We start from the raw sequence: 25,093 nt of genomic DNA, 5'->3' as shown, positions 1-25,093 counted from the left end.
AAACAAAATGATTGGGCCCACCCCTTGCCTTTTAACCAGTTTGGAATTGTGATTGGCCTGAAGCTGCATGACCATATAACCAGCCCATCTGTGTGTGGGTGCCCGATTGGCTGATACATTTATGTCTATTATTGGTTGGCTTTTGTATCTTTTTTCTTGTTATGATGACCCTGATGAAGGCCACAAGCCAAAACATGTTGGTCTGACGATAAAGTTGTTGTTTGTGTGTGTGTGTGTGTGTGTGTGTGTGTGTGTGTGTGTGTGTGTGTGTGTGTGTGTGTTCTGTGTGTGTGTGTGTGTGTGTGTGTGTGTGTGAGAGATGTAGAAAAAGAAGTCAGTGTTGGTGGTGGGGCTGAGCTAGAGCAACTGATTAACCCTTGTGTTGTCCTTGGGGTCACCGGGACCCGTCCAGTTTATTTGACGTTTTGTATTGGCCTGGCGTTGAGCTTGAACCAGGGGAAGCTCAACACCAGGCCAATACAAAACGACAAATAAACGTATATTAAGCATTAAAGTTGTTTGTAATCTGTTGGCGGGCTAGGGGATGGTTTCTACTGGGGACAGAGAGGACTCCTGCATGGCACCAACACATATTACTGCTAACTAGAAAACTTTGGCATTGCACGACACACACACACACACACACACACAAACACACACACACACAGGCAAGCAAAAGATTGGAATTAGGTTTCAAGGTTAGGGCTAAAGGTGAAGGGTTAACTCGGAGTTACACCCGACAAGACACTTTGCCTTAATGGAGCACTTGCACAGATGAAGCCACGGCCTCTTTATGTGAATGTTGCACTGACTCAGACCAGGTGGGTGGACGTCTGTGAGTCTGCAGCCTCAGCAAACATTCCCTTTTATTTTAGAAAACCTTTCTGCTACTACTTGGGCAACTTGGCAAAAAAAGGAAAGAAATACTGCATGTCATAAATTTGTAACAGACTCAAACCACAAATGTGTTTTTTATATTATGCCTGGCTTTCAATGACTTTGAGGGTAATCTTGAACATCAAACATCTTTCTAGCTATGAATGTATCCTCCAATAAAAAAAAAAAGTATTATTGTACATCACATTAAAGAGCTTCCTGCCTTTTACCTGTTTGACTCCCCAGCCAAGGAAAAGGAAATGTCAGCAGAGAAGAAAAGCAGCTGGAGCAATCAATCAAGTTCTTCACATTCTATCAGTGGTATGTGGATCATCTTTGATGTGGCCATCAACCTGCCAAGAGGGCTGGGGATTGTTTACCGGACAACAAGTCATGATTAAACGGCTAGCAAAGAGAAAGTGTAAGGAGACACAGATAGATAGCAGCGGGGGGGTTAGCTAAATCCAGATTAGTTCATCATCAGTTTAGCACCTTGCCGATCTAAACTGGCAAGGACAAAACCGAGTATGTGGACGAGAAAGACGAGAGCGCAGGTGAGTGCAGGACATCTCGGCAGTCACAGAACCCTTTAAGCTACAGTAGCAGCCACCGAGGGACGCCCGATGTCTACTCTATACTGGAGGTGCAACCACTCTAATCCTTTTAGGAAAGCTGAGATCAACTGCTAAACAGAGCAAACCTTACTCAGTCAATCCCATTGACAGGTCTGTTCAGGAATAGTGGCAGAGGTCATGTCTATATCTCTGCTCTGCTGCATGAGCCCTTCTGTTATGGCCCTATTGAGTCTAGGGGCGGAGGACACAAGGGAAAGGGAAAAGGTGGAAACAGTTCAAGATAAATCAAATAAATACTGTTCAACTAACAAACTGAATGGGCGCCCGGATACCTCAGTTGGTAGAGCGGGCGCCCATATGTAGAGGTTTACTCCTGGAGGCCCGGGTTTGACTCCGACCTGCGGCCCTTTGCTGCATGTCATTCCCCCCCCCCTCTCTCCCCTTTCATTTCTTCAGCTGTCCTGTCAATAAAGGGCCTAAAAATTGCCAAAAAATCATCTTTAAAAAAAATTAAAACTGAAAACGGTCTTCACAAAAGGAAGACGAATAAATCACAAAAGGCAAACTAAAGTGTGAAGTTTTAAACAAGCAAATCATCTCAATTAACACTGGCTTCAGCACGCGTCTGAAGCATCACACACGCAGCGTCCACACTGGGACACACTGGTTTGGTTGTGTGGCTCCTCAGAGGATCCCAGCGGCTTCCACTGAAGCGTGCCCCTCGTAGCAGCCTCAGCTGCGGGGGGTGACGTCACACGCTCAGGTGCACACCTTGAATTGTTAATAATTGAGCAATGGGAAAATAATCGCTAGTTGAAAAATGTATCGTTCGATTAATCGGAAAACTAATCGTTAGATTAGTCGACTAATGGAAAAAATTAATTAATCGTTTCAAAAATAATCGTTTGGGACAGCCCTACACTTCTTTCTCTGGTCTTACTCTGTCTGCCAATCGAGCATCATGGGGCAGCTAGTCCTGTCACATTTTGGCACTAAACCACATTCTCAGTGTGGGGACAGAAACCGCTCTGCTGGGGATGAACTCTGAAGAACAACTCAGTACTATGTTAGATCCCATTCCACTCAGAATATGCGAGACTATCCCAGACGTTTCCTGTAGTGCGGATGTGTAGTGACCTTCACCCAGGGCGTGCGCCCCGTGAGTATTAACCAAACGAGCCTGTGCTGAGAACGAGGCGACGTCAGCCCTGTAATGTGAGACCTTAGCAGTAAGTGAGAGAGGCGATGAGGGGAGAGAGGAAAGGGGAGATTAGTACTACGGTATCCAGGTAACGGACGTAAACACTGTCAAAGCAAGACTGAACATGGAGCGAATCAAAGCGCAACACTTTATAATGACATGCTGAAAAAGACCAGCTTTTGTGGCAGTTAAACAACTTAAAGGGATGAAATTACTGGCAGTGTTTGTGTACATGCTGTGTTGTTGTTTTGGCCTTTACAATACCTCCTCCTTTCTCAATTTCCTCATCTTTCCCAATGTACAGTAAACAGGACGGACGTGTGGGATGCTGACCAAAAATGATGCTGGTACATCCATGAGGTCTTATTCCTACCCTGATTAGGCTGATACATATACCGGGCTAAGAGATCCCATGCACATTCTCCACATATTTTTGCCTTACGGCCCACAGTTACAAGATCAAGACATTCTGTACTCAGTGAACTCAATATTACAGACACTGAAAGAAAAAGAAAAAAAGAACTAAATCGCAATGTACACCTACAGCTTTCCTCAGACTGTAAAAGCACATCCTGCGATGGTGCTCTCCAAAAGCACACAGTGCTCTTTTCAAAACACTTGGAGCATGCAGTCTGACGATGGAAAATGTTAGCTAGTAAAACGCTGGAAAAGTGAGAGCCTTCAGAAATGCATGCGCTGAATACGGCAGTGTAGCTCAAGCTGTCCAGCACGGGTCTCTGAGGAGGGTGACGCAATACAGGACGGGAGGGGATGTTGAGGATTGAGGAGAGGGGGCACAAATATGTTGACTATTACGAGCTCGAGGCCCCCCCCCCTCCCCCTTCTCCTCCACCACGTCTGCGGCAGTCCCACCCAACGCTGAGGCCCATCTGGAGCGCCTTGTGACCCAGCTGATTAAAAGCAGTTGGGGCCTTCGGTGAGATACGGCCAGTGGAATGTGGAGACTGTGGAAAGGCCCAGAGTAAGTGTGTCTAAGAGGAGTGTGAATTTCTACAATGTGTATGTGATACTCTGCACACTGATGTGTTTGCATGCACACACATTTGCATGACGACACAGTGTAGGTGTGTGTGTGTGTGTGCAGCCACATGTCCATTAGTGCCAGTCATTAGCAATCAATCAAATCAGAGAAGAAAAAGCCCTGAAGCTCAGTTGATGGATGCCCCCACTGGGACTGACAGGGTGGCTGGATGAGACCATCTCTGCACCTGAATCACAGCTCTATATACCCTACTGTTTCTTGACCCCCACTAGCCTTTACTACACACACACACACACACACACACACACACACACACACACACACACACACACACACACACACACACACACACACACACACACACACACACACACACACACACACACACACACACACACACACACACACACACACACACACACACACACACACAGTGTTTAGGATTGTAGCCATCAACCTCTACAGTAATAACTAGTAGAAAACCAAACGTCTCCTCCACTTAGGCCAAAATATCTCGCCCTGGCTCTTCTACCCACCCGCCTGCGCCTCATCCTCCCCCAGACCTGGCAACCTGGCTCGCTACAGTCTCGTCCTCCAAACCAGAAGGTATTTACTAGGTGCGCCCGTCGTGCGGCATCACCTTTGTCCAAATGAAAACCAGACTGAGAGTCTCATCGCTGCTGGTGGAGCGTGATACAAGAGCCCACAGTTGATCTTTACTGCTCTCGTCCCAATAGGGGATCCTCCGTGCGGTTCATGTTAAGCTTAACATGTGTTTTACTGCTTAATTGAATAATGAAGCGATGAGAGAAGAGGAAAAACCACACGTCCGAGGACTGCACCAAAAGGCTGCCAGAGGAGGATTGTGCGGTGAAGGCTGAATATTTTGGTTTTAAAGCGGCCTTTTTAGAAGCGCTGTGGCTACATTTCTGTCAGTGACACTTTCATTATCTTATATATGCCAAAACTAAATCCTGCCTGGGGTAAAAAAAAAAAAAAAAAAAACTGACCACCCCAACTCCCTTTGTCACACTCTATCCATCAATGTGATCACAAAAGCAACTGTTTTAAGTGTAGCATCATGTTATGTAATTAAATCCATGCTTCATAATTTAGTTTGGCTAATATAAGCAAATGCAATCCATGTTAACTGGCGTTTTCACTAATGGAGCCTTTTTGAAGTCCATCTGGCAGCCTGTTTTCTTCCCGTAACTGTTTGGATGTTTGGCTGTTCTAGATGTATTTGTTGCTTTTTCCATCTCAATTGTACACTGTGTTGAATCATATGCAAACTGTGGCGCAACACAATAACAGGTCTCCTTTCAAATTAACTTTAAAGTACTTATTAATTTGCTGGCATTTGTTGCTTTTCGGTAAACTGAAAGACAAAAAGATTGCAAGCATATTTTTTTTCCTATAACGTCACTCTCTCATATTCAAAGTGACAAAAAAAGTATTAGCAGTTTGTCTCACATTCCTAGAAGGAGAAGAGAAGAGACGGCTGACAATGTGGATACATGACAGCCTGGACAGGAAGTGCTGACAAAGTTACACCCCTGTCACTACCTCAGCTGACCCTCAACAGAGAATAAAACATATAAAAACTGAAGGTAGTCACAGCAAACAATAAAAAAAAAAAGGAGCAATAAGCAAATTAGATTTACGGCCTGGAGACACATATTCCACTTGCTGGGTTTCCTACTATTTTAATATATCATCCTGCACCAGTTTGATTCCTGCAGCAGCTGATGTGCATCCTGCAGCCAAACACTGCCTCAACCTACTCCGATTTGCACAGAAATCCCTTAAATGTAAATATTTCAAGGCAAAATAATATCATCACACAACACAACTAAGTCAACATTAAGTCGAACATGTGAAGGACCATATGCAGACACAAAACAAAACAGAGAAAAGCCATTTGGCAGATGGGTCGGAGACTGTGAAGGAGGACTGGGACCAGAACTGAACACAGCAGGTCTCCAGGCCATGATGACCACACCCAGGCCCAGCTGGAAACAATAAAAACCTCATACTCCTCATCCCTTGCTCTTTCCCTCCATCCCCTGTCCTTTACTGTTGCCCCTTCTCACTGCACCTCGTAGCACTTTAAACACTCGACTTTAGCATCGCAATCTTTAGTCTCGTGTTTCTTTGAGCTTCTCTCTTTCCCTTGGCGCCCCTCTTTCTTTTGTCTGCCTTTATCAGCCTCTTTTCTAATCCTCCTTGGATCCCATTAAACAGAGAGGAGAGGGAGTGTCCACTGCATTCTCCATCACCACAGTAAACACGCAGTACACTGAGTGAGCCATTCTCTCTGGCATGCACACACAGGCCCCTTTAAAAAATAAAAAGCCAAAGGAAAACAGTGAGGTAGAAACAGATGGATGTCATTTGTTTTATAAAGACAGACAATGGCAATGAAAGAGAGCTTTTCTAGAGCGGGCAGAGAGGTATTCAGTTTTGCAAAATATTGCATATTTGGCACCACTTTCCTTTGGTGACCTCTCCTGTGACACTGTCAGATTGGATCTGCTTGCAACTCATCACTGATGATTAGTGAATCAGGGCTCAGGCTATCACTGTCACTCTCGTCGGAGGACCCTAGGTGTGGAGGTGCTCCGAATGCTAATGCAGTGTTGTCTCATCAGCATCAGAACAAAGCGGCGTGTGCACACTGACTGACACAGGACAGAGGGCATCATTATCACTGTCTGGATCGCTGTGAAGCCCGTACCGCCCGGCCAATCACGTGCTCTGGCACTGAGCAGGTTAGCCAATTAACGCCTCTTTTACTGGGATGCCTCAGGGCTGTGTGAGGAAAACAGGAAAATATGCCAGGCTCGCTATTTTATGGAAGAGCTGGAAGCACGGGAGATGGTGACTGAGTTTTTTTTTTAGAACACAGATACGTAAAAACATACAGCAAGCAAGCTGTTCTCCTGAAGTTATTAATCCATCCATGGCAGCTAAATGAGATTGTGTGAAGGACAAGCTCTGATAGCAGTAGTAGAGAGGGTTAGAGTATAGAGAGGGTGACCGTCCGACACACACCAGTGATCTATGGATTCTCTGTCAGGGCTCTGCGGAGGATTATTCATTATTCCCCCCTGCTCCACCCTTTGACTGTCTTGCGTGATGTAACTGCTCTTAGTAGGCTGATCGACCTTAGATGTGCTGTGCACCACAGCGGCGGTTTTGGCATTCAAAACACACACACGGCAAAAAATAAATAAAGAAAAAACAGTCACCATAGCAACCCTCTATTCTTCAAGCGTGCCAGTGATATTTACAACCTCACCGAGAGAGAGAGCCTGGGGTGGGGTTGGGCAAAAATGTGAAATCGCTTATAGAGCAAAACAAAACACCTTTTAAACAAACAGTCACACGCGCTCTCTTGCACTAACACATGCATGCACATACAGCTCCACCCACAGGCGAGGCTCCTCCCAAGCCCTGTCTGCATTGCACCAAAGAGAGCTGCATCATGTCCAAGCCAGTTTTTTTTCCTTTTTTTTTTTTATCATCCAGGCCAAAGAGACTCAGCAGCATCCAGCTACTTCTTATTCACATCCTCCGCTGGCTTCTCTCCCTCTCTTTCCCTTTTCCTCTGGCTTAGAAGAATAGCGTACTTGAAATATTATAGAAGAAAGGGCGGCGTCTTTACGTGCCATACTTTTTCTCGCGTTACCAAGGTTACACTCCAAGGACAAGGTGTATTCTTGGTTTTGCCGAGCCAAACCTTCTAGTGACGCTTTCCTTTCAGCAGGTGTTCTGTAATTCTGCCATACGCCGACGGACCTTTACAAACAGCATCCCTGTATGTGGAAATCAAATAGAACTAGGAAACAAAAACAAAGACTCACAGCCAGCCGACCCCAACGATCACAGAGAGCCTGTTAATAATGCTTGTGTTTTACATTTTGTTATTTTTTTTATTTACATGGCTGGTTTAGTTTGAGGTGTATTTAATTCCCAGATTTAGTTTGTGTCATCCCTACGTTGTGTACTGCACATTATGTCGTAGGGATTACATGTCTATGTGTGCAGGCGTGGGGATTGTGGCAGTATGAGGTGAATCAGCATTCTGTTGCACGCTATTTCAACTACACGGCTGTAAACTGCGCAGGACTACACTACGAGTCAAATTTACTACAGCGAAGAGGCAGCCCCATATCATGCAGCTGTATGGAGGGAAAATGACACAGCAACAGTAGCCACAGGAGGGATACATTATCTTACAGTTCTTGGTGCTGGAGTATCAAATGAGACCTGCAGTACTTTAGATCAGGGGTCTTCAACGTTTTTTAAGCCAAGGACCCCTTAACTGAAAGAGAGACGGATGCACTACATATATTGTATAAAATGAAGTTGCATATTAATCTGGTCCTACAATAACTTTTAGGGCAGCCTAAAGCATTTATAGATACCTTTTTTTTGCATAGAATTCTAAGCTATTCAAATAGCCTAATAATTGTTGTGGCAATGTTAAATGTGAAACAAATGTGAAGGAGTCAATCCTTTGGGATGAACTGTATCTGTGGATGGCTACCTTATGGCATTTTTTTTCCATTACATGGTACCTGCTCGACTCGCCTCGACTCGACGCACTGTGCGTCCGTTTTCCATTGCAGATTTTAGTACCGCCTCGGCGTGGCTGGTCATCATGGCGGCGCCGCAGTAAAGTGCCGTGACCTAACGCGACACACATACACACACACACACAACATCGAAGGTGTGCTGTTGATGCCACATCCAGAAGACACATTTTGTTTCAAATGAAGCTGGAGGCAGCAAAAAAAAAAAAAACACACAGCTGGCTAAACTATTTAAAAATGGCAGGTTTGTTCGGGACACCCCCGTCTGTCTAGTGGTACTAAAAACAGTACATGTTGGCAGGTACCAGGTACTTTTTTTCGTAATGGAAAACCAAAAAAGGCGAGTAGAGTCGAGCAGGTACCATGTAATGGAAAAGCGCCATTAGTGACTACATTACCTATAGGCCAGTAAGCCTACCACCAGTGGGGATTTATATTTGCTAATAATATGTTGGAATCATGTTAAGACTTTTTAATTTTTGAAAAAACTTTCAAAAATTAACAATAATTTGCAGGCCCCCCTGGAGTGACTCTGAGGAACCCCCTGGGGGGTCCCGGACCCCCTGTTGAAGATCCCTGCTTTAGATGTTGAGTGAAAACCACAAGCTGATTCATCAAAGGCTGTTCAGCACAAACTTTGGCATTTTGACAATTTTTATCTTTTATTGTGGTGACTTTTGCTGTTTTTCTACTCCAAACTGGAAATCAATTTCTCATGGTTCGTATGTTTATGTGTTCCTCTAGAGGAAGGCTTCATACTTTTAAACAATGTCTTAAATGCTCTCCACAATACATCTGAGAGGCACTGCAGTGTGGATGGGGGGGGGGGAAGCTTTTCCAAAAATACTGATGTACATGACGTGATATGGTGCATTGAAGCAGTAATGTTACTGAATCGGTACTGTTTGTTATCTGAATAAGTACTTCTAAAGTGTGCGCCTTGCTATAATGAAATCAAACACTGACCATGCAGAAAGGACAGAGCTGAGGTTTAGACTGCTGAGACTCAGCACAATAACCAGGTCAGTCTCACTTCTTACCAAATGATGAAAGTAATGTGCAGAAAAATGACCAGCAAGCACTTGTCATTTTCGAATACACACTTACAATGCCACGTGGCCTCATTTGGGACCACATTAAGATCTCAAGGGAGCGAAGCGAAACCTTCAGATTGATTGATTTTATGCCTGAGAGAAGTGTATAAGCAGCAGGCAATATCACATCTCGGAGTTGAAGACAAGAGTCTTTGCCAGGGGCTGAAAAGATAAGCTTGTCTGTTATCAGTGACATGCCGCTACTGTCAGGCAGAACAGGTCAACACAGAACAATGTCCATGAATACAACCACAGGGATGAAACGGAAAGAGCAGACTAACTTTGCATTGCATTAGAGTATAAAGGACTTCCCTAAGGGAAATATGTGCCACATAGGCACATGTGCTACCATGAGGCTGATTAAAAGTTGTCTGCTTGGATTGATTTGGAAGTTTTATGACTCCCCTTCCCTCCCTTTTTCCCGCCTCACTCGCTGCCCCTCGGCTGCTTTCATATGCTAATGGAGGGGCAATTGTGCGGGCCAACAGCCTGGAATTCCTCTCCACAAAGGAGAAATGGAGATGGAAGGAGAGAGGAGAGAAAGGGACAGACAGACAGAAAGAGAGAGACCAGAGAAAAGTGGGCTGATGCACATCAGAGGCCCAAATCACTATCCAAAGAAGATTTCGCGAAAGAGCACAATAAGCCCAAGTGTGGCCTGTGTGTTTCTAGTGTGTGTTAGGTTACTTCACTAGTTTTGTTTGGCTTAAGGCCACAACAAGTATGCTAATTATTGATTTATTTTGCAGCATCTTTTCTCAAATAATCAACTAATATTCAGTCTGTACGATGTCAGAAAGTATCGGAAATATTAACGTTATCCAGAGTCCAAATTGCTTCTTTTGAGTCCAAAACTCAAAGGCTATTCCTATTACTATAATAGAAGACCAAAAAAACAGCAAAAATTCACATTTGAGACACTGGAACCACTCTTGATTAATCACTAAAAAATTGTCGCAGATTCATTTTCTGTCTGTTGATTTATTGACTAATTGTTTCAGCTCTAGTTTCGCTTCCAACGCACCCACTTTCAGAATGTTTAATCATGCAACGCCTTCAGGTATTTTATTTTACTTAAACATTCGGTATTTATTTATTAGTAGATGGACAGAAAATTGATATCATTGTCAATTGCATGTCTTTGGGTTTAGGGCTGTTGGGTAGGGAAATTTTCTCACTATTTCTGGCATTTTATAGGTGAAACAATTAGAGCTGCAACTAACGATTACTTATTGATTCATCTGCAGAATACTGTCTATTAATCTGTTCATCGTTTAGTCCATGGATTGTCATATGATAAAAAAAGAAAAATCACTACATATAGCCTTACTATTATAGCATTTCAATTTTTGTTAGCCCATATCTTGCTTGCCTTGTAATTGTCTCTTAGTCCAAAAACAGCACTGAAGGGGCACATGGGAAGCCCTTTATTCTGTGTTGGGTGTGGTCCATCACTACAGGGATGTCAGTTGAGGTGGCTACCAATGCACCATTGAGGAAGCAATCCCCCCCCCCCACACACACACACACACACACACATTAAAGGCTCAGAGACGGGGGCATCCAAACAAAGAGAGGACATACACACCACCCTCACATCTAGTCCACCACCTCGGCCCAACCCTTCAGAGACAGAGAGCAGGTGGGCCAATTAGGGTCCCCAGGGTCCCCCCCCCCCACCCAGATGCGAGCAAAGGCCTGTATAATTGGTTTCCTCATCTATGAATTATTAATCCTGGTTGCTCTTTGAGGTTTGTGACAGGGTAGGGTCATGACAGTGCGCCCTCTGACACAGACTCTCCTGTTTAACCCCCAGTGCCATGTTAAAACTAGGCTACTCCTCAGAACAAAGTGGGGAGACTCGAACACATCCAAGGGCTCACACAACAACCAGGGGTGCATCAACGCTATCTATGATTGTTTTAGACTACCTCTATAATGGGCACTTTAAAATGATGTAACCGGAGTATGCTACCATTTAAAAGTCTATTAAAACACTGTCTTATAGCTTTATCTATCATCTTTTCTGCTAAAATTGATATTGGGGAAGGAAATAAATGCAGGGAAGCAACATTTCACAGCATAATCCAATGCATCAAGTAGGGAGAGAAAGGGATTTTCTTTTGATGGTATTTACAGCATGGGATGAATTGGTAAAAAAAAAAAAAAAAAAAAATCTATAAATGATAGAATCTCTCTTATATAGTAGTTTTATGGCTGCAACTAATGATTATTTTCATTATCGATAAGTCTGACATGTCAAACAACTGTCACAACTTCCAAAAGGCCATGACGATTTCTTCAAAGGTCTTGTTTTGTTCGACCAAAAGTCTGACACCTAAAAAAAATATTCAATATACAACGTCTTATGGCAAAGACAAGCAGCAGATTCACTCATTTAGGAAGTTAGAGCCAGGGAATGTTTGGCATTGTTTTCATTATCATTATTGAAATGATTAATCGATTATCATAGTAATTGAAGATAATTTTTCCGTTGATCAACAAACACACTGACTGACTGTTTCAGCTCTAAATGGTTTCGTGACTGTTTTTTTTTAATGTTTTGCTTCCCTGAGACCTAAATGGATGCCATTGTTCAAGAGAATGCTAAATATCAAATTATAACAAACCAAATATTTCTGGCACGCCAATAGAGCGGAGGCCCTGCTGTTTTTGGTGGCAGTGTTGTTGCTTCCCTGGCTCCTCTCTCTGTGTCTCACACCAGGTGTTAGCCTGTAAATATTTCATGAGCCCTCTGTGCTGTGCTACTGGCGCACAAAGGCCGTTTTCAGCGCCTCGGACAGCAGAGGCTCTCTGGAAACAGAGGCCTATCAGTTCGGCTTGGGACGCAAACAATTTTCAGCACTGCTAAAATTAAATTAGGGGAAGGGGCATACCACAGAGCAGCTCTGCCGCAATGTTTGGCACGGCAAGACTTCTTTACTCCTCGCATCAGGCATTCCGTGGCAAAATGAAAAAGGAGAGAGGGGGGGGGGAAAAGTGCATGAAACAATAAGCTGTCTGTGTGAGTTTCCAGAGAAAAAGCTGAAAAGGCATGTATATGAGATATGAAGTGTTAGTAAGGGTGCCAAGTTGACTTCTGTGCATATAGAGACAAATGGATACATACAAGATAGCACCACAAAGAGCGCTGTATGACGGAGAGAACGTCGATATTCATATGCTCAGATTCGTGGGCAAATACATTCTCATTCTCTGAACATAGACAGGCTTCGACCTTTGCACCCTTGCACTTAACATCCCATCCCATTACAAGGGGACATCTTCCACTGGATTTTACCAGCCAGCCTTTGATCGAGAAGACTGTGTCCAAAATTTGCAGTTTCCCAAATTACCAATGGGATCATTTCAATGTAGCTATACACTTGTTGCGAGATATTTTATTTTAAATGTCAAACGGCTAATTTAACTCATTTACTACAATAACATCTTGCCAAGCCAAGAGAAATTTAGATTTAAGTTCAAAAGTCACTTGTGAAATAACTTGATAAGACTCATTTTTGAAAATCAAGTTTAGTCTCAAGCCACCTGAGGCTGCACGAGGTACTCTGTCTGCAAGAGCAGGGACACTCAGAGGTCAGCATGCCAAGCACTCCAGAGTCTCCAGTTCCACACTGCACTACTGAAGGAATTCTGGCTATTAATACACGAGATGTCAGGGATGCCTTTCCTGGAGAACTCCTGAGATAATATGGGCCAGAAAGGAAGGGTGAGGAAGGGTGACCAAAATCTACAGGTAGAAAAAAAGAAAAAGAAAACATGCTGCACATTATGAGGTCATAAGGAGCAAGGTTACCTCCCCTTTCTCTGCTTTGTTCGCCCAGAGAATTTGGCCCACCCATGAGAGAGAGAGAGAGACATCATGGCTTTCAAACGAGCAAAGTGGCAGTTGGTCAAGGCCACACCCCCACCCTCCAAATTGCACCCCATCTCTCCTACTCAATAGCTACAGACACAGAAATGGCACATCCTAAGGAAAGCTCATTGTGGGACAGGCTCTAGTGGCTGTAATTCTGCACCAAGGCTGAATTTCGGGAAAGAGACTTCATATACAGTATTAGGGGACCACTAAGGTCTATATAAAAGACTTCAGATACAGTATTAGGGGACCACTAAGGTCTATGTAAAATCATCCAAAGAGAAACATGTCATGGGACCTTTAAGAAACTATTAGGGCTAGTGGTTAGGGTGTATACTATATAAAGCATTTGCAATGTTCCCAGCTCGATTTCGGCCAGGGACTTGTTTTTGCATGTCCCTCCCTTATCCCTCTCCCCCTGTTTCCTGTCAAACCCTACTGTCACTATCAATAAAAAAAAATGCCAGAAAATAATATTAAAACTAATAACTCAAACTGAAAACTAATCCCCTACTTGCACATCTTATAGTCGTATAAGTCAAATGCTTACAACATGAAGAGAGAACTGACCTGACTGTTCCAGGAGCAGTACAGATCACAGATTAGGCTCCAGTTGTTGTTAATCATACAGTCGAGAACTTTCAGATGGGCCATTTTATGTTTCACTGAAGAAATACACGCTGCCCAGACACCGGCCCCTCAGCTGTGTGTACCCAACCCTGCTGTTCCCAGCGGCGTCCTGCTGGCAGCAACACTCCTCGATGCCACCTTGACGGAGAGGAGGGTGAGAGGAGGCGGGAGGGGATCATCAGCAGAAGGCAAAAGGTTGCATCTCCGTGCCCATCTGCGAACGCAGCAGGCATCCTATCCGCCGTGGCTGTCGCCCCAGCCGCGCTTCATTAGCAATACTGTATGTTAATGATTCATGCCGCAGAAAAACTCTAGGGATTATCTTAGATGTACGATTTAAAAAAACAGCCTTCCTGAGACAAGGATGCAGCAGGAAAAGAGTAATCAGCAGTCCAGAGGAAAAAAGTCCACCTGGCTATGCATCACCATAGTTACGCAGCAGAATGCAGACTGACCGATGGAGGAGAAGCCTAAAAAGACGACGAAGCATACATGCACTTTTTCTTGTCATCTGCCTCTGCATTTTGGTAACCCTCCCTCTCTGTCTCCCTTTCTGTGATGGTGTCTCTTCCCAGATGTCTGTGCCTCCCTGTGCTCGTCTCCGCAGTCGTACCAGGCTGAGGCAAGCCTGAGAATCAGCTCAGCACAGGCTCACTCTAAATCATCAAGCATCATGCCGTGATGCAGGACACGACCCGGAACAGACTGGTTTCCCTCTTTTCTCTCGGACCCTCCTGGACACGCCAAAGACCTCTGGCATATAGACTCAAATGTACACCTTCCACCGCTGTCTCTCGTTAAAGTGACAATACACCTAAGGCTTGTATCACCTCACGACAGTTTGAACTGTCTGTGTGTTACTGTAAAACCCTGCAGAGGAGGGGACTGGGCAAGCTCTCTGCCTCTTACTCCGTACCTGACCGATTCTGCACTTTGCCAGCAATGCGGGACTCTATCCCGAGTTTTTTACTCTACCTTGCAGGGGGAAGACTCCCCGACAAATAGGCAAGAGGAGTGCTGCAGCCCCTACTGCTGCAAAGCAAAAACTCAACTTGGCTCTCTTAAATAAACGAACATTAAGTTAAAGACTTCCTTTCACCGTGGGATGTCAAAGAAATCAAGCTTTTGAGGGAGGAAAATATGTCGGAAATGCATGAAGAGAGAATTAGGAAACTACTGGATGCCAGTAAATAGTTGTCTGGGATTGTTTATGTTCCTTCCACCCTTTGATGCTGTGTGACGTCCAGATGGTTGTGATTGTGACATTAGCTGTAAGGCGGCTTCATCAGTGAGATGCTCTTAAGCTCACTTCAATGAGAAATGCCACGAGCAGTTAGGAGCAAGGAGTAGCCCGAGGTGTCTAGTGTTGATCCAGCCTTGAATGTTATTTATTTATTTATTTTTTTTTCTTTCTCTCAATTACAGGGATCCCCAGCCAATGTAACTGATCATGAAAGCTCAACATCCACTGTGAATAAGGCCATCTAAAAACTGCACAGATGCAGCAACGTGTAGTTGTAAGCTTTCAATCAGCAGAAGTGGTACTGTATCGTGTATAAAAACTGCAAATCAGAGATAGATTTATCACAGAAAAAGATGGGTAAAGACAACTTGAGTGACAATACAGACACACGGCTCTGTCTTAGGTCAGGAGGCTACACACACACAGTCTGGTCAGAAAGGTCAGCCAAGTCCCACAGGCCACGCTCGGTGACCAGACATGGCAACCCTGGGCCCCACAACACGCTATCAACAGAGCAGTCGGGGAGGTGATGATCACTCACTGGTCTCCTCTGCTTGCCCCCCATAACTCTTAAACCGCCTAGTGTTCCCCATTATCAACACACAACCTCTCTCTGCTTTCCTTAACCTGGGAGGCCAGGCCCCCAGTGGGAATGAATCACAGGAAACGGTGCTTATTCTCATACCGAAGAGTAAAAAATAAGCACAATTTCAGCAGGACAAACCAAAAACCTTGTTTTTACATCCATCACATAGAGGGGAAAATATGTAAGACATGACCAAGACAAATTCTCAGAGACCCAAGACTTGACGTCAGATGTGATGTCAGCCCACACCACCCAGCTGTCTCCAGACTGCCAGATTTCTCTTGGCAAAATGAAACACATCAAAGTCCCTGTTTTGCCATCTTGCGCTTAAAACAAAACATTACAAATGCTTAAGAAGTCAAAGGGATTAATACGAGCAAATCTTCTATCAAGATCTGCAACAGTAAAGTACTGTTCACAAAACATCTAGGCCAGGCGATTCTCACAAATGGCCTAAATGCAGTAGCCTAGAAATCTAGACACACCCTAGCGGCGGTAAATGTAATTTGCAGGCAGGGGGGTCTAGCAACGGAGAGTTGGCTTTCGAGCTGGAAAAACCAAACTCTGGACAGGCCAATCACATTGTACATAGAGTCGGTGGGCGGGCTGATGGCTGCTGATGCTGCTGGGAACAGTGGTCTTTCGAATCAGCTTTGGCCGCCACTCTGGAAGACTTGGAGTTAAGCTTTTCTTTGAGAAAAGAACGGCACAGAAATCATTCTTAAAAAAGGAAGATGTGTTCGGAGTTTTGCCGGCCGGATACGGCAAAAGTTTAATCTATCAACTAGCTACGCCACCTTCTTCCTTGCTCTGCCTGGTTGTAGTGCTATCCTATTGCGGGCAGAGGGAATTTGAAAGACAACCGTTTATCCCGCCCCTCGGATTGAGCTCTGCCAATGGGGAGTTCCCAGACCCAACATCTTGATGTGGGTCTGGCTTGCCAGGGCAATGTTTTTCAAAAATAATAAATTACGTTTTGAGTGAAATGAAAAAGCTTACCAAAATGTTATTATTGAATCTATAAAATATTCACAATGCAGCATTTAAAAAAAGGACTTGCATTGCTTGCTACCTAATTATAAAAACGCTCTAATTTGTGCAGCTATGGGGAAATGGTGGACATCCCTTAAATCCAAATTATCTCATGGTCGAATAATTGCAAACTTAATAAGACACAACTGTCAGTGAATAACATCTACGCAGCAAACCGCTGTGACGTCATGCGGCAACGTGTGTATGAGCTGTGGCTGCGCCCCCCCCCCATCCCATCACAAGCCAGCAGCAGGCCAGTAGAGAGTAAAAGCATGTGCCCTGCCCCCAGTCGAAGCCAATATAACCCAATCAATCCTGAGTTATGGATCTCACAGTGCCCTCTGGGACACACGCGCACACGCACACACACACGCACACACACACACACACAGCTACAATATGCAAAACAACAGGGAGTGCAAGCATGTTTAAGGATGCTGAGGTCATTTCACTGACAGAAAATAGATAATGGCGTCAGGCAGAGAAATATAACTCCATGACAGTCGTGTGGGGACCTGAAGCTTATTGAGATGGCTGACAGACGAGTTATTAAATTCAGTGAAGAAGAGGTAGAGTTATTAAACATTTTTGTCAACAGCTGTATCCACTGCAGACCAGTCCAATGTATTAAGACTGCAGGTGGGAGTTTAGTGTTTTCAGCTGTTGATGGGATCCGACCTGCTCTTTTTACAGCTTGAACTAAAGATGAATGTCATTATTTATTATTCTGCTGATGAATTTCTTTTAAAATAATTGCTTAGTCTATAAACAGTCTGACAATGAAAGAAATGCCCATCACAAGTTTCCAGAACCCAATGTTATGTCTTCAAATTGCTTGTTGCGTCCAACCAACATTCCAAATTCCAAAGATATTAAATTTACAATGACATTTAAACTGAGATAAGCAGGAAATCTTACTTGGATGACATAAACCCAGTGGTTTTTCTAGCAATAACTGCTAGTCTACAATTAAGCAGTTGTGGTCAATTTGGGGGAATTACATTTACTGTCGACTTGCTAGGAGTTCAGTCTTGAGCTGTAGAAGCGTTTACAGCCAATCGGAGAGGACTGGAGCTGCGTGGCTCTGCCATTTGGTGGCTTCTCTGCCATCCATTCATGAAATCATTCCTTCATCACGGTGCCCTTGCTCATTTCCACTGCTGACGCTGACAGGAAATAATGTGGTTTCCTGCCAAGACCTCAAAGCCCACACTAATACCATGGGTTAAGATATGTCCTGATAACAGCCAGTTACATAAGAGTTGATTTAAAATAAATACCGCTTATACACACGTGGTTATATGCACTTTTACATACGAAATAAAAAAAAAGTTAAAAGTCCTTCCAAGAGTCATAGGAAAAACTTTCTTGCAGAAAATTACTTAAATCTCTATGTCTATGTGCACTGTATGTGAAATGTATGGCCTTTCCTATGTGAAAATGCTACTTGGCTGCAGTCTATATATCTATTATCTACCAGCCACTACACAGTGCTTTACATAATTCCTGGCTTATAAAGACTGTAGGGTGTATAATATGACACCGCCTTAAGAAATGAGCTTCGCGGATAAACTGAGCACTAAATGCTCTTCACACATACACACTCCTGACTAGTGTATGTCATGTCTTGTAGCCAAAGATAGAGCCAGATAGGGGGCGAGTGTTTTGACGGAGATGCCTTGGGCATGTGTAATGGATAGCGCCTCAGCCTCACTGAGCATTAGACTGGTTCTGTTCTGCCTGTCTGCCTGCGTCTGCAACCCTTCCCCCTCTACCAAACTCCTTCCTCTCACCATCTTCTTTCCGCCCTCCCTTTATTTTACAGAGGGACGGGCGCATCCAGGCAGAAGAGGCTGTGACATTGAGCCAACTGGCAAAAGAGAGAACAACAAACGATGAAAAGAAAAAGGGTGGCATTTTTTTTTTTTTTTTTCCAATGGTTCAACTTTCGTCTGCTTTGACACCCCCTGCCCTCTCTCCCCGCTCCCTCCCTTCCTCCCTCGACGCATCCATCCATCAATCATCCATCCATGCCTGTGGTCAGTGGAATAATGGCATCTAATATGACTGTGGCCCGTGTGGACTTGAACAGACTGAGGGATGACATGCAGAGGAGCCATGCCGAGCGTGAACGTCACCTCTCCACAAGAGGAAAAAGATAAGGGGGCCGCCCGACGCACATATGTACACACATTTGGGTTGACCTTGCATCTGACACAGAACGTGTACAGAGTTCCCTTTTAGTATTTTCCAGGAAAGAAATAGCGACAATATCTGGGAAGTCGGATTCCTAATAAGAGATGCCAGAACACACACTCCAAGTTTCAGTTTGATGGTAATAACTGTGAGGCAGATCTGGTGTTTCCAAACCCGGGAAAACCCTTCAGAGAGTGTGTTCTTGGTTATTCCCATGACACTTTCTCTCTCTGTGAGTGTATGTGCTAAAAGACAGAAGCCCGGTCATGTCCAGGTCAGTGTCTTGTTCGCTGAATAGGAAAAAAAAACGATGTGCTGCACGAGACACATTTGCTTTTCAAATCTATGCAAATGAAAATGATTTGGTCACTGCTCTGATTAATGAACTGCCGTGGCTCTAAACACTGATAAAAGTGCAGGTCATTGCCTTGTGGAGACACTGTAATCTCTTTTCTGATGTTTTTTCTTTTCCTTGCAATGACTAAAATAAACCATTGCACTTTTAAAAACTGAGATCATTGTGCAGCTTAATTAGGGCTGGGATGTGACACTGGAAATTTAAGTGGCTACCAGCTGGGTATGTATGTGGAAAAACTAAAAACAGACTGAGATTAAGTCTTCATGTTTCCACAGAAAATAGAAACAAGCCCTCATATGGCACAAAGTGACCACTGTCGCATTCCCAGACCTCTAAAATCACAGTGTCCTGACCAACATCCAACATATTCACTGCTTGTAACAGCATTCAGGAGAAAGGCGACAGCGATTCCAGTACAGTGATTCCATTTTTCCCTCACCGGCATTCATCTTTCCATGGGTTAAATATAGCAACACACAAAACACGCGGGAATAGAGGACGGGTGAAAGACAAGCATGTGGATGGGGAAAAAAAAAAAAAAAAAAAAGAGCAGGGGTTTATGGGGTTGGGAGGGGCTATATTTAGAGCAAAGCAGAGAGCATCACCAGCACTCACAGCACCGCCATTGGTTTTATCCACCCTAACATGAATAAGGGATGGGATCAATACATGCTAGAGAGCGTTTCACCATTGTGTTTGTTTTCCTTCATCCACTATTCTTATTTTCTATGTGCGTTGTCGGCACAAATGTATATTACAGGTTTTGCTAATTGAAATTGAAAAAGGCGAACTGAATTTAAAGCGTAACTCTCGCCAAAATGCAACCTAGGGTCTTTTTGTGAATGTACCCGAGTCAAACTTTCGTTTAAAAGCATATTTAGGACGGAAGCGCCACTTTTAAGATTTACTGTATTCCCTTTTTTCGGGCAAATGGCCTTTTGAATGGGAGTGGTAGGGGCACTTTTATGCTAGCCCAAAAAAAGAGCTATTTTTAAAACACTAAGAAGGCTCGACACAGCATGAGACTTTGCTCGAAGTATCACCAGGGGCTCTACACTTTAACGAAAGCGTTGACAACATTGTTTGTGTACCCATAGTTTACTAAAAAAAGGTTTTGAACAACTCTACGGCTCTTGTTGTTTCCGGCCGCTACCACCTCGGCAGTCAAAACGAGTCGATATCAAAACAAGTAGCCACAGATTTAGGATATCCCTTGTGCACCGGTGTAGTCGTAAATATGCTTTTAAACAAAAGTTTGACTCGGGTGCATTCACAAAAAGACCCTAGTTTGCATTTAGGCGAGAGTTACGCTTTAAGAGAGGAAGAGAGCGAGGGAGACGCAGAGACAACCAGATGAAGTGAAGTGCTTACAGGGGCATATACTGTATACTGACACCCTTTTACAGCTGTAACCAACAATTATTTTCTGAATCAATTCATCTGCCTTTTTGTTTTGTTTGATTAATCCATTAATTGTTCAGTCTACCAAATGTCTTGTTTTGTCCGACCAACAGTCCGAAATCTGAAGAGATTGAGTTTACAAATGAAACAAAACGGAGAAAGCAGCAAATCATTACATTGGAGAAGCTGGAAATGAAAGAATTTTTGCAATTTTGACTTTTTTTAAAAAGGCCCGAAATGATTAATCAATGTTTAAAATAAGCTGGCGATTCATTTTCTACTGACTAATCGACTGAGCATTTCAGCTTCCATTACCTCACAACAGCTAACATCCCATTCTAACAGTAAACACGACAGCAGTGGAGAGATCTCAACAAAAAGGAGCAGGTGCGTTTTAGGAAATTTAAAAGAAAAACTGTCAACAACCATGGCAGCCGTAAAGCCAACCACTATGCTGCTAACGAGCCCTGAAAACGATCTTTTGGGAATCGTTTGTCAATTTTTCAATCAATCAAATGGTCACTAGTTTCTGACATTTGATGGACTTTGAGAACATCGCCTGATTAATCAATATTGAAAAGCCCTACTTCTAACTGAATGTCACTTTGTTTATCAATCTTTTTCCAAATGATCTGTCTATTAAGAGGTATAGAACTGAGCCTCAGCTGCTTTATAACAACGCTTAGCTAGATGGTGAATGTGAATGAGGCAGAGGGAGGGAGGAAGGAAAAAAAAAAAAAAAAAAAAAAAAAAAAAAAAAAAAAAAAAAAAAAAAAAAAAGAGAGAAGCAGACGTTATACACGTGGGCTGTTTTTCCCTTAATGATCAGGGCAGCTGTGCCTAAATTACCCCAGCGTTGCTACCATCGCTTTGGCAGTAGCAGGGCGGGGTGGGTGTATGTATATGTGTGTGTGTGTGTGTGTGTGTTAGTGGGGGGGAGGGGGGCATGCAATCTCCCTCATTAGCGAGCCAACATGATGCGGTGGAGGGGAGGCTCTTCCCGCCTGGGGTCTCAACTCTCATTAGACCCCAGCAGCAGTGAAGCTTGAAAATTGGGTGACAATTGTGTTTGTGTCGTAAGAGGCATCAGGTAGATAAAAAAAAGACCTGCCTCGCTCTCATGTCAAGCCCCCCTGGGCTGCAAACAATCAGGATAAACACCGGTACAGAATCACAGGTGACTCACGCCGTCTACAGCCATGTGTGCCAAAAAAACTCCCCGGTCCTCAGGTTATAAAGAAACCGATGGCATCAAATTGCACTTTTATCAGGGGGTATCCTGGGGATTCAGGGGGTAACCCACCCCTCAAGTGACCCATACAATTACAAATCTTTGAAAAAGCAGGCTTCATCTGTGGGTTTTAGCTATAAAAGCTGACCAAAGATTGCGAGAATCTGAGTCTAAGAAGTTAGTGGAGACGCAGCTTGTGTTGAGAAGTCATTTTTGGTGTATTTTTGGTGCTTCTGCTCAACCGTTTGGTAGGCTGTTGTGGATGTAGCTTTGTTCACTGAGGGAGAGTTAAGTTATCTTACCGGAAACATTTGGTTTGATTGCAGGAACCGATGTGAGGGAAACCACAAGCAGTGATACTTGACAGCTACTCACTCCTGTCTGTTTATCTCATGAATTCTCAGATGAATCGATATGTCAGTACACAAAACGTTGAAAGAAAAACTAAGGAAGCAAACTTCTCATTAAGACATTTTAAAACAAATGTCTGCTCCTCATTAACTCCATTAACTGTCTCGAAAAAACTCCGGCGCTGTTAGGTTGCTGCTTTGCCCCATTCCCAACAATTTATGTCCTCCATCCTCAGCTAGTTCTGATATAGTAAGAGGATTACAGCCACACACACACACACACACACACACACACACACACACACACATACACATACACACACACACACAGTTACCATTTTCTGATGATGGATTAATCCAAAACATGCCACCGCTGCAATGCTGTAATGACATGCATCAAGCCTAGCTGGACTATGATGATGATTACGATGATGTAACCTTGAAGCTACCGTGCGTAACAGGAAAAGGATGAGCTCTACAATGTGCCATTTACCAAAGGTTTGGCATGCAGACCCAAAAGACCCAGTAAGATTAGCAATGCAAGTATAAAACTCTCTTTGTGCACGTAAACAGTTCTCAGAGTGAGAAAGAAATGAACCTAGTCACCTCAGACACTGGCAGATGTGATGTGATGTGAGCTGCAACACTTAGCTCACACTCACTCTGTTTCTCTCCGAGTGCAGACACACTTCAACTTCTGCTGGCATGTCACCAGTTTTCTGAAAGTGAGGATACCTTTGAACCACCGCTGACGAAGTTATAGTCACTAAGTAGTCCGATGGTTTTCGTGGACGCTTCACATGTATCCAGGTGACAGTTCGATCTACTGAATTGCATGTTTTCCACTCCAGTCGAGCAGTATAAAGCTTCTATTGTGTCAAAAATAGAAGTTCCAAGAGGAATATGGCAAACATACAGTATTTATAATTCCCGTCTGCCACATTGCCAAAGGTCAGTGTCACACGCAGTCTACTACAGTCTAATATATCAGCAGATACATGTGAATGCATCACAAAAGATAAAAGAAAGAATCAAAAGCCACCGTGACAGAGCTGTACAAGCATGCACACTTGCAAAAAAGAAAACCAGACTGAACACAGTGAACAGTAAAAGCCTGGGATCCAGAAACATCTCTATCTAAAGTCTTACCTCGCAAGACGGAGTTATGGCTGTGTGTTTACTCTCTTCATTGTCCTGTGGTGAATCACTCCAACGTGCTGCCATCATTTCATTTCAAACCGCAGAGGAGGAAGAAGTCCTTTAGAGACCACATTGAGGTGAGGAGGATGAAGCCAAAAACAAAAAGAAAAAAACACAAGAAAAATAAAATAAAAAAGGAAAAGGAAAAAGATCCTAATCCACACCGTCCTCCTTCTTCATGTCCATCGGTGGCTGAAATCTAAACACAAAGAACACAAGTTAGTGAAGTAAATGCTGTCCAGAGTGTCCCTAGTCCCCATCACTTTGCCAAACGCAGCGTTTCTTTTTCATGTATTTATTTATTTTCAGATTTGAGCCTGGGCATCTCACTGTAGCCAAATAGCAGCACCATGAAGAGAACCACAAGAGGATACCCTGAAATGCATTTGTGAACAATACTATAGCCATTAAACGTCACATGTCCAAGTCCCTAAATGTATGATGAGCCTGGTCAACCGAGGACAGCCTGACATCCTAACTCTCCCAAACTCAAAATGAAGAATGCTATTTAGATATTAGAGCAAAAATAATCTATTTAAAAGGTCGCTATAATACCTTAAAGTGTCTTTAAAATAAAGTACATTGAGATCAATATAGAGAGAAATTTTATGATGACTTTTCAGATGGTATGCCAAGACTTTAAGTTAATGTAAAATGCAATTAATGGTAAACATTAACCCTAATACTTCTGTTCAATTAATGGAAAGTGCATATGGCTAAAAGTGAGTAGTGGCAGGTGGATTGTCGAGGTATTTTTTGCAACCATTGATCAAAAAATGCCTGACGACTGACACCTCTGTAATATTATTTGCACACAGGGAGGAAAACAACGAGACGTGCATGTCAAATAAAAGCGGAATTCGTGGCTCTCTGTGGGGCGAAACACATTTAGGATTGCGGTGTTAAAAGCGCCACACCAGCCATCATGAATTAAGCCATACCCTAACATAAACAGCCACGACTGGATGCCAAATACTCTCTCTTACGACATGACACACATACACCACAACCGACCCATTTTCTTTATTTTTCCAGTCGCTTTAAGCAAGAAAATCCCCTTGTCGCTGTTTACTACGGGTTGCTGTTGTTGACACATATTCGCTAACAGGCGGACGACAGGTTGTTGCTGTGGCTATAATTGTGAACAACACCAAAATACCTACCTGTTACAAATTCAGAAAACTACTCCGAAATGAGAAAACCAACACATTGTCCATGATTCTGGGAAGAGTATGGTGTTTGTTAGAAGCCTCGGTCGATCCAAAAATGGGTTAAAAAGGCTGTCAAGGGATTACAAAGCGGGATGTTCAGTCTCCTTTTGGAGCTACACTGACTGACCGCTGAGGCTCACTACCTGTTAGGAAAAACACACTGGAAAAAACACGGTAAACGCCCTTCAGTGTGCATTTCTTCGTCAGGAAGACCCGATAAAAAATAAACCTCTGGTGTTCATTCATTTCCTATCATTTCCGAACTTTAATTCGATGCTAAAATAGTCAAAATAGAAACAAAAAAGTAACATGTACTCCTACGTGGTCCCCAGTTGGCGGCGCGACAATCTGTGTAAAGATTGACGAATCTCCCGAGTCTACTGAGGCCCCGCCCCTAAGCCTGCCCCCTGGCAGGGTGTCGTCCAATC

General features: G+C 43.6%; 1 protein-coding gene across 2 annotated transcripts in view; it reads right to left on the bottom strand.

The window, feature by feature from the left end:
• The window catches only part of LOC120552038 (rho GTPase-activating protein 21), a 90,806-nt gene extending 65,785 nt beyond the window's left edge, over positions 1-25,021 (bottom strand). The window contains exons 1-2 of one of the 2 annotated variants that reach the window (XM_039789680.1): positions 24,618-25,021; positions 23,404-23,653 (exon numbers count right to left, since the gene is read on the bottom strand). In XM_039789680.1, coding sequence (XP_039645614.1) covers positions 23,404-23,481 — 78 coding nt within the window. In that variant the 5' untranslated portion in view covers positions 23,482-23,653; positions 24,618-25,021. Of the gene's footprint in view, positions 1-13,797; positions 14,364-23,403; positions 23,654-24,617 lie in introns of those variants that run through there. The other variant, XM_039789678.1, reaches the window with a different exon arrangement.
• Positions 25,022-25,093: the final 72 nt, after the last annotated feature.

Source organism: Perca fluviatilis, chromosome 22, assembly GCF_010015445.1.
Source record: "Perca fluviatilis chromosome 22, GENO_Pfluv_1.0, whole genome shotgun sequence".
NCBI lineage: Eukaryota > Metazoa > Chordata > Actinopteri > Perciformes > Percidae > Perca > Perca fluviatilis.
This window is presented reverse-complemented; position numbering and strand designations above follow the sequence as displayed.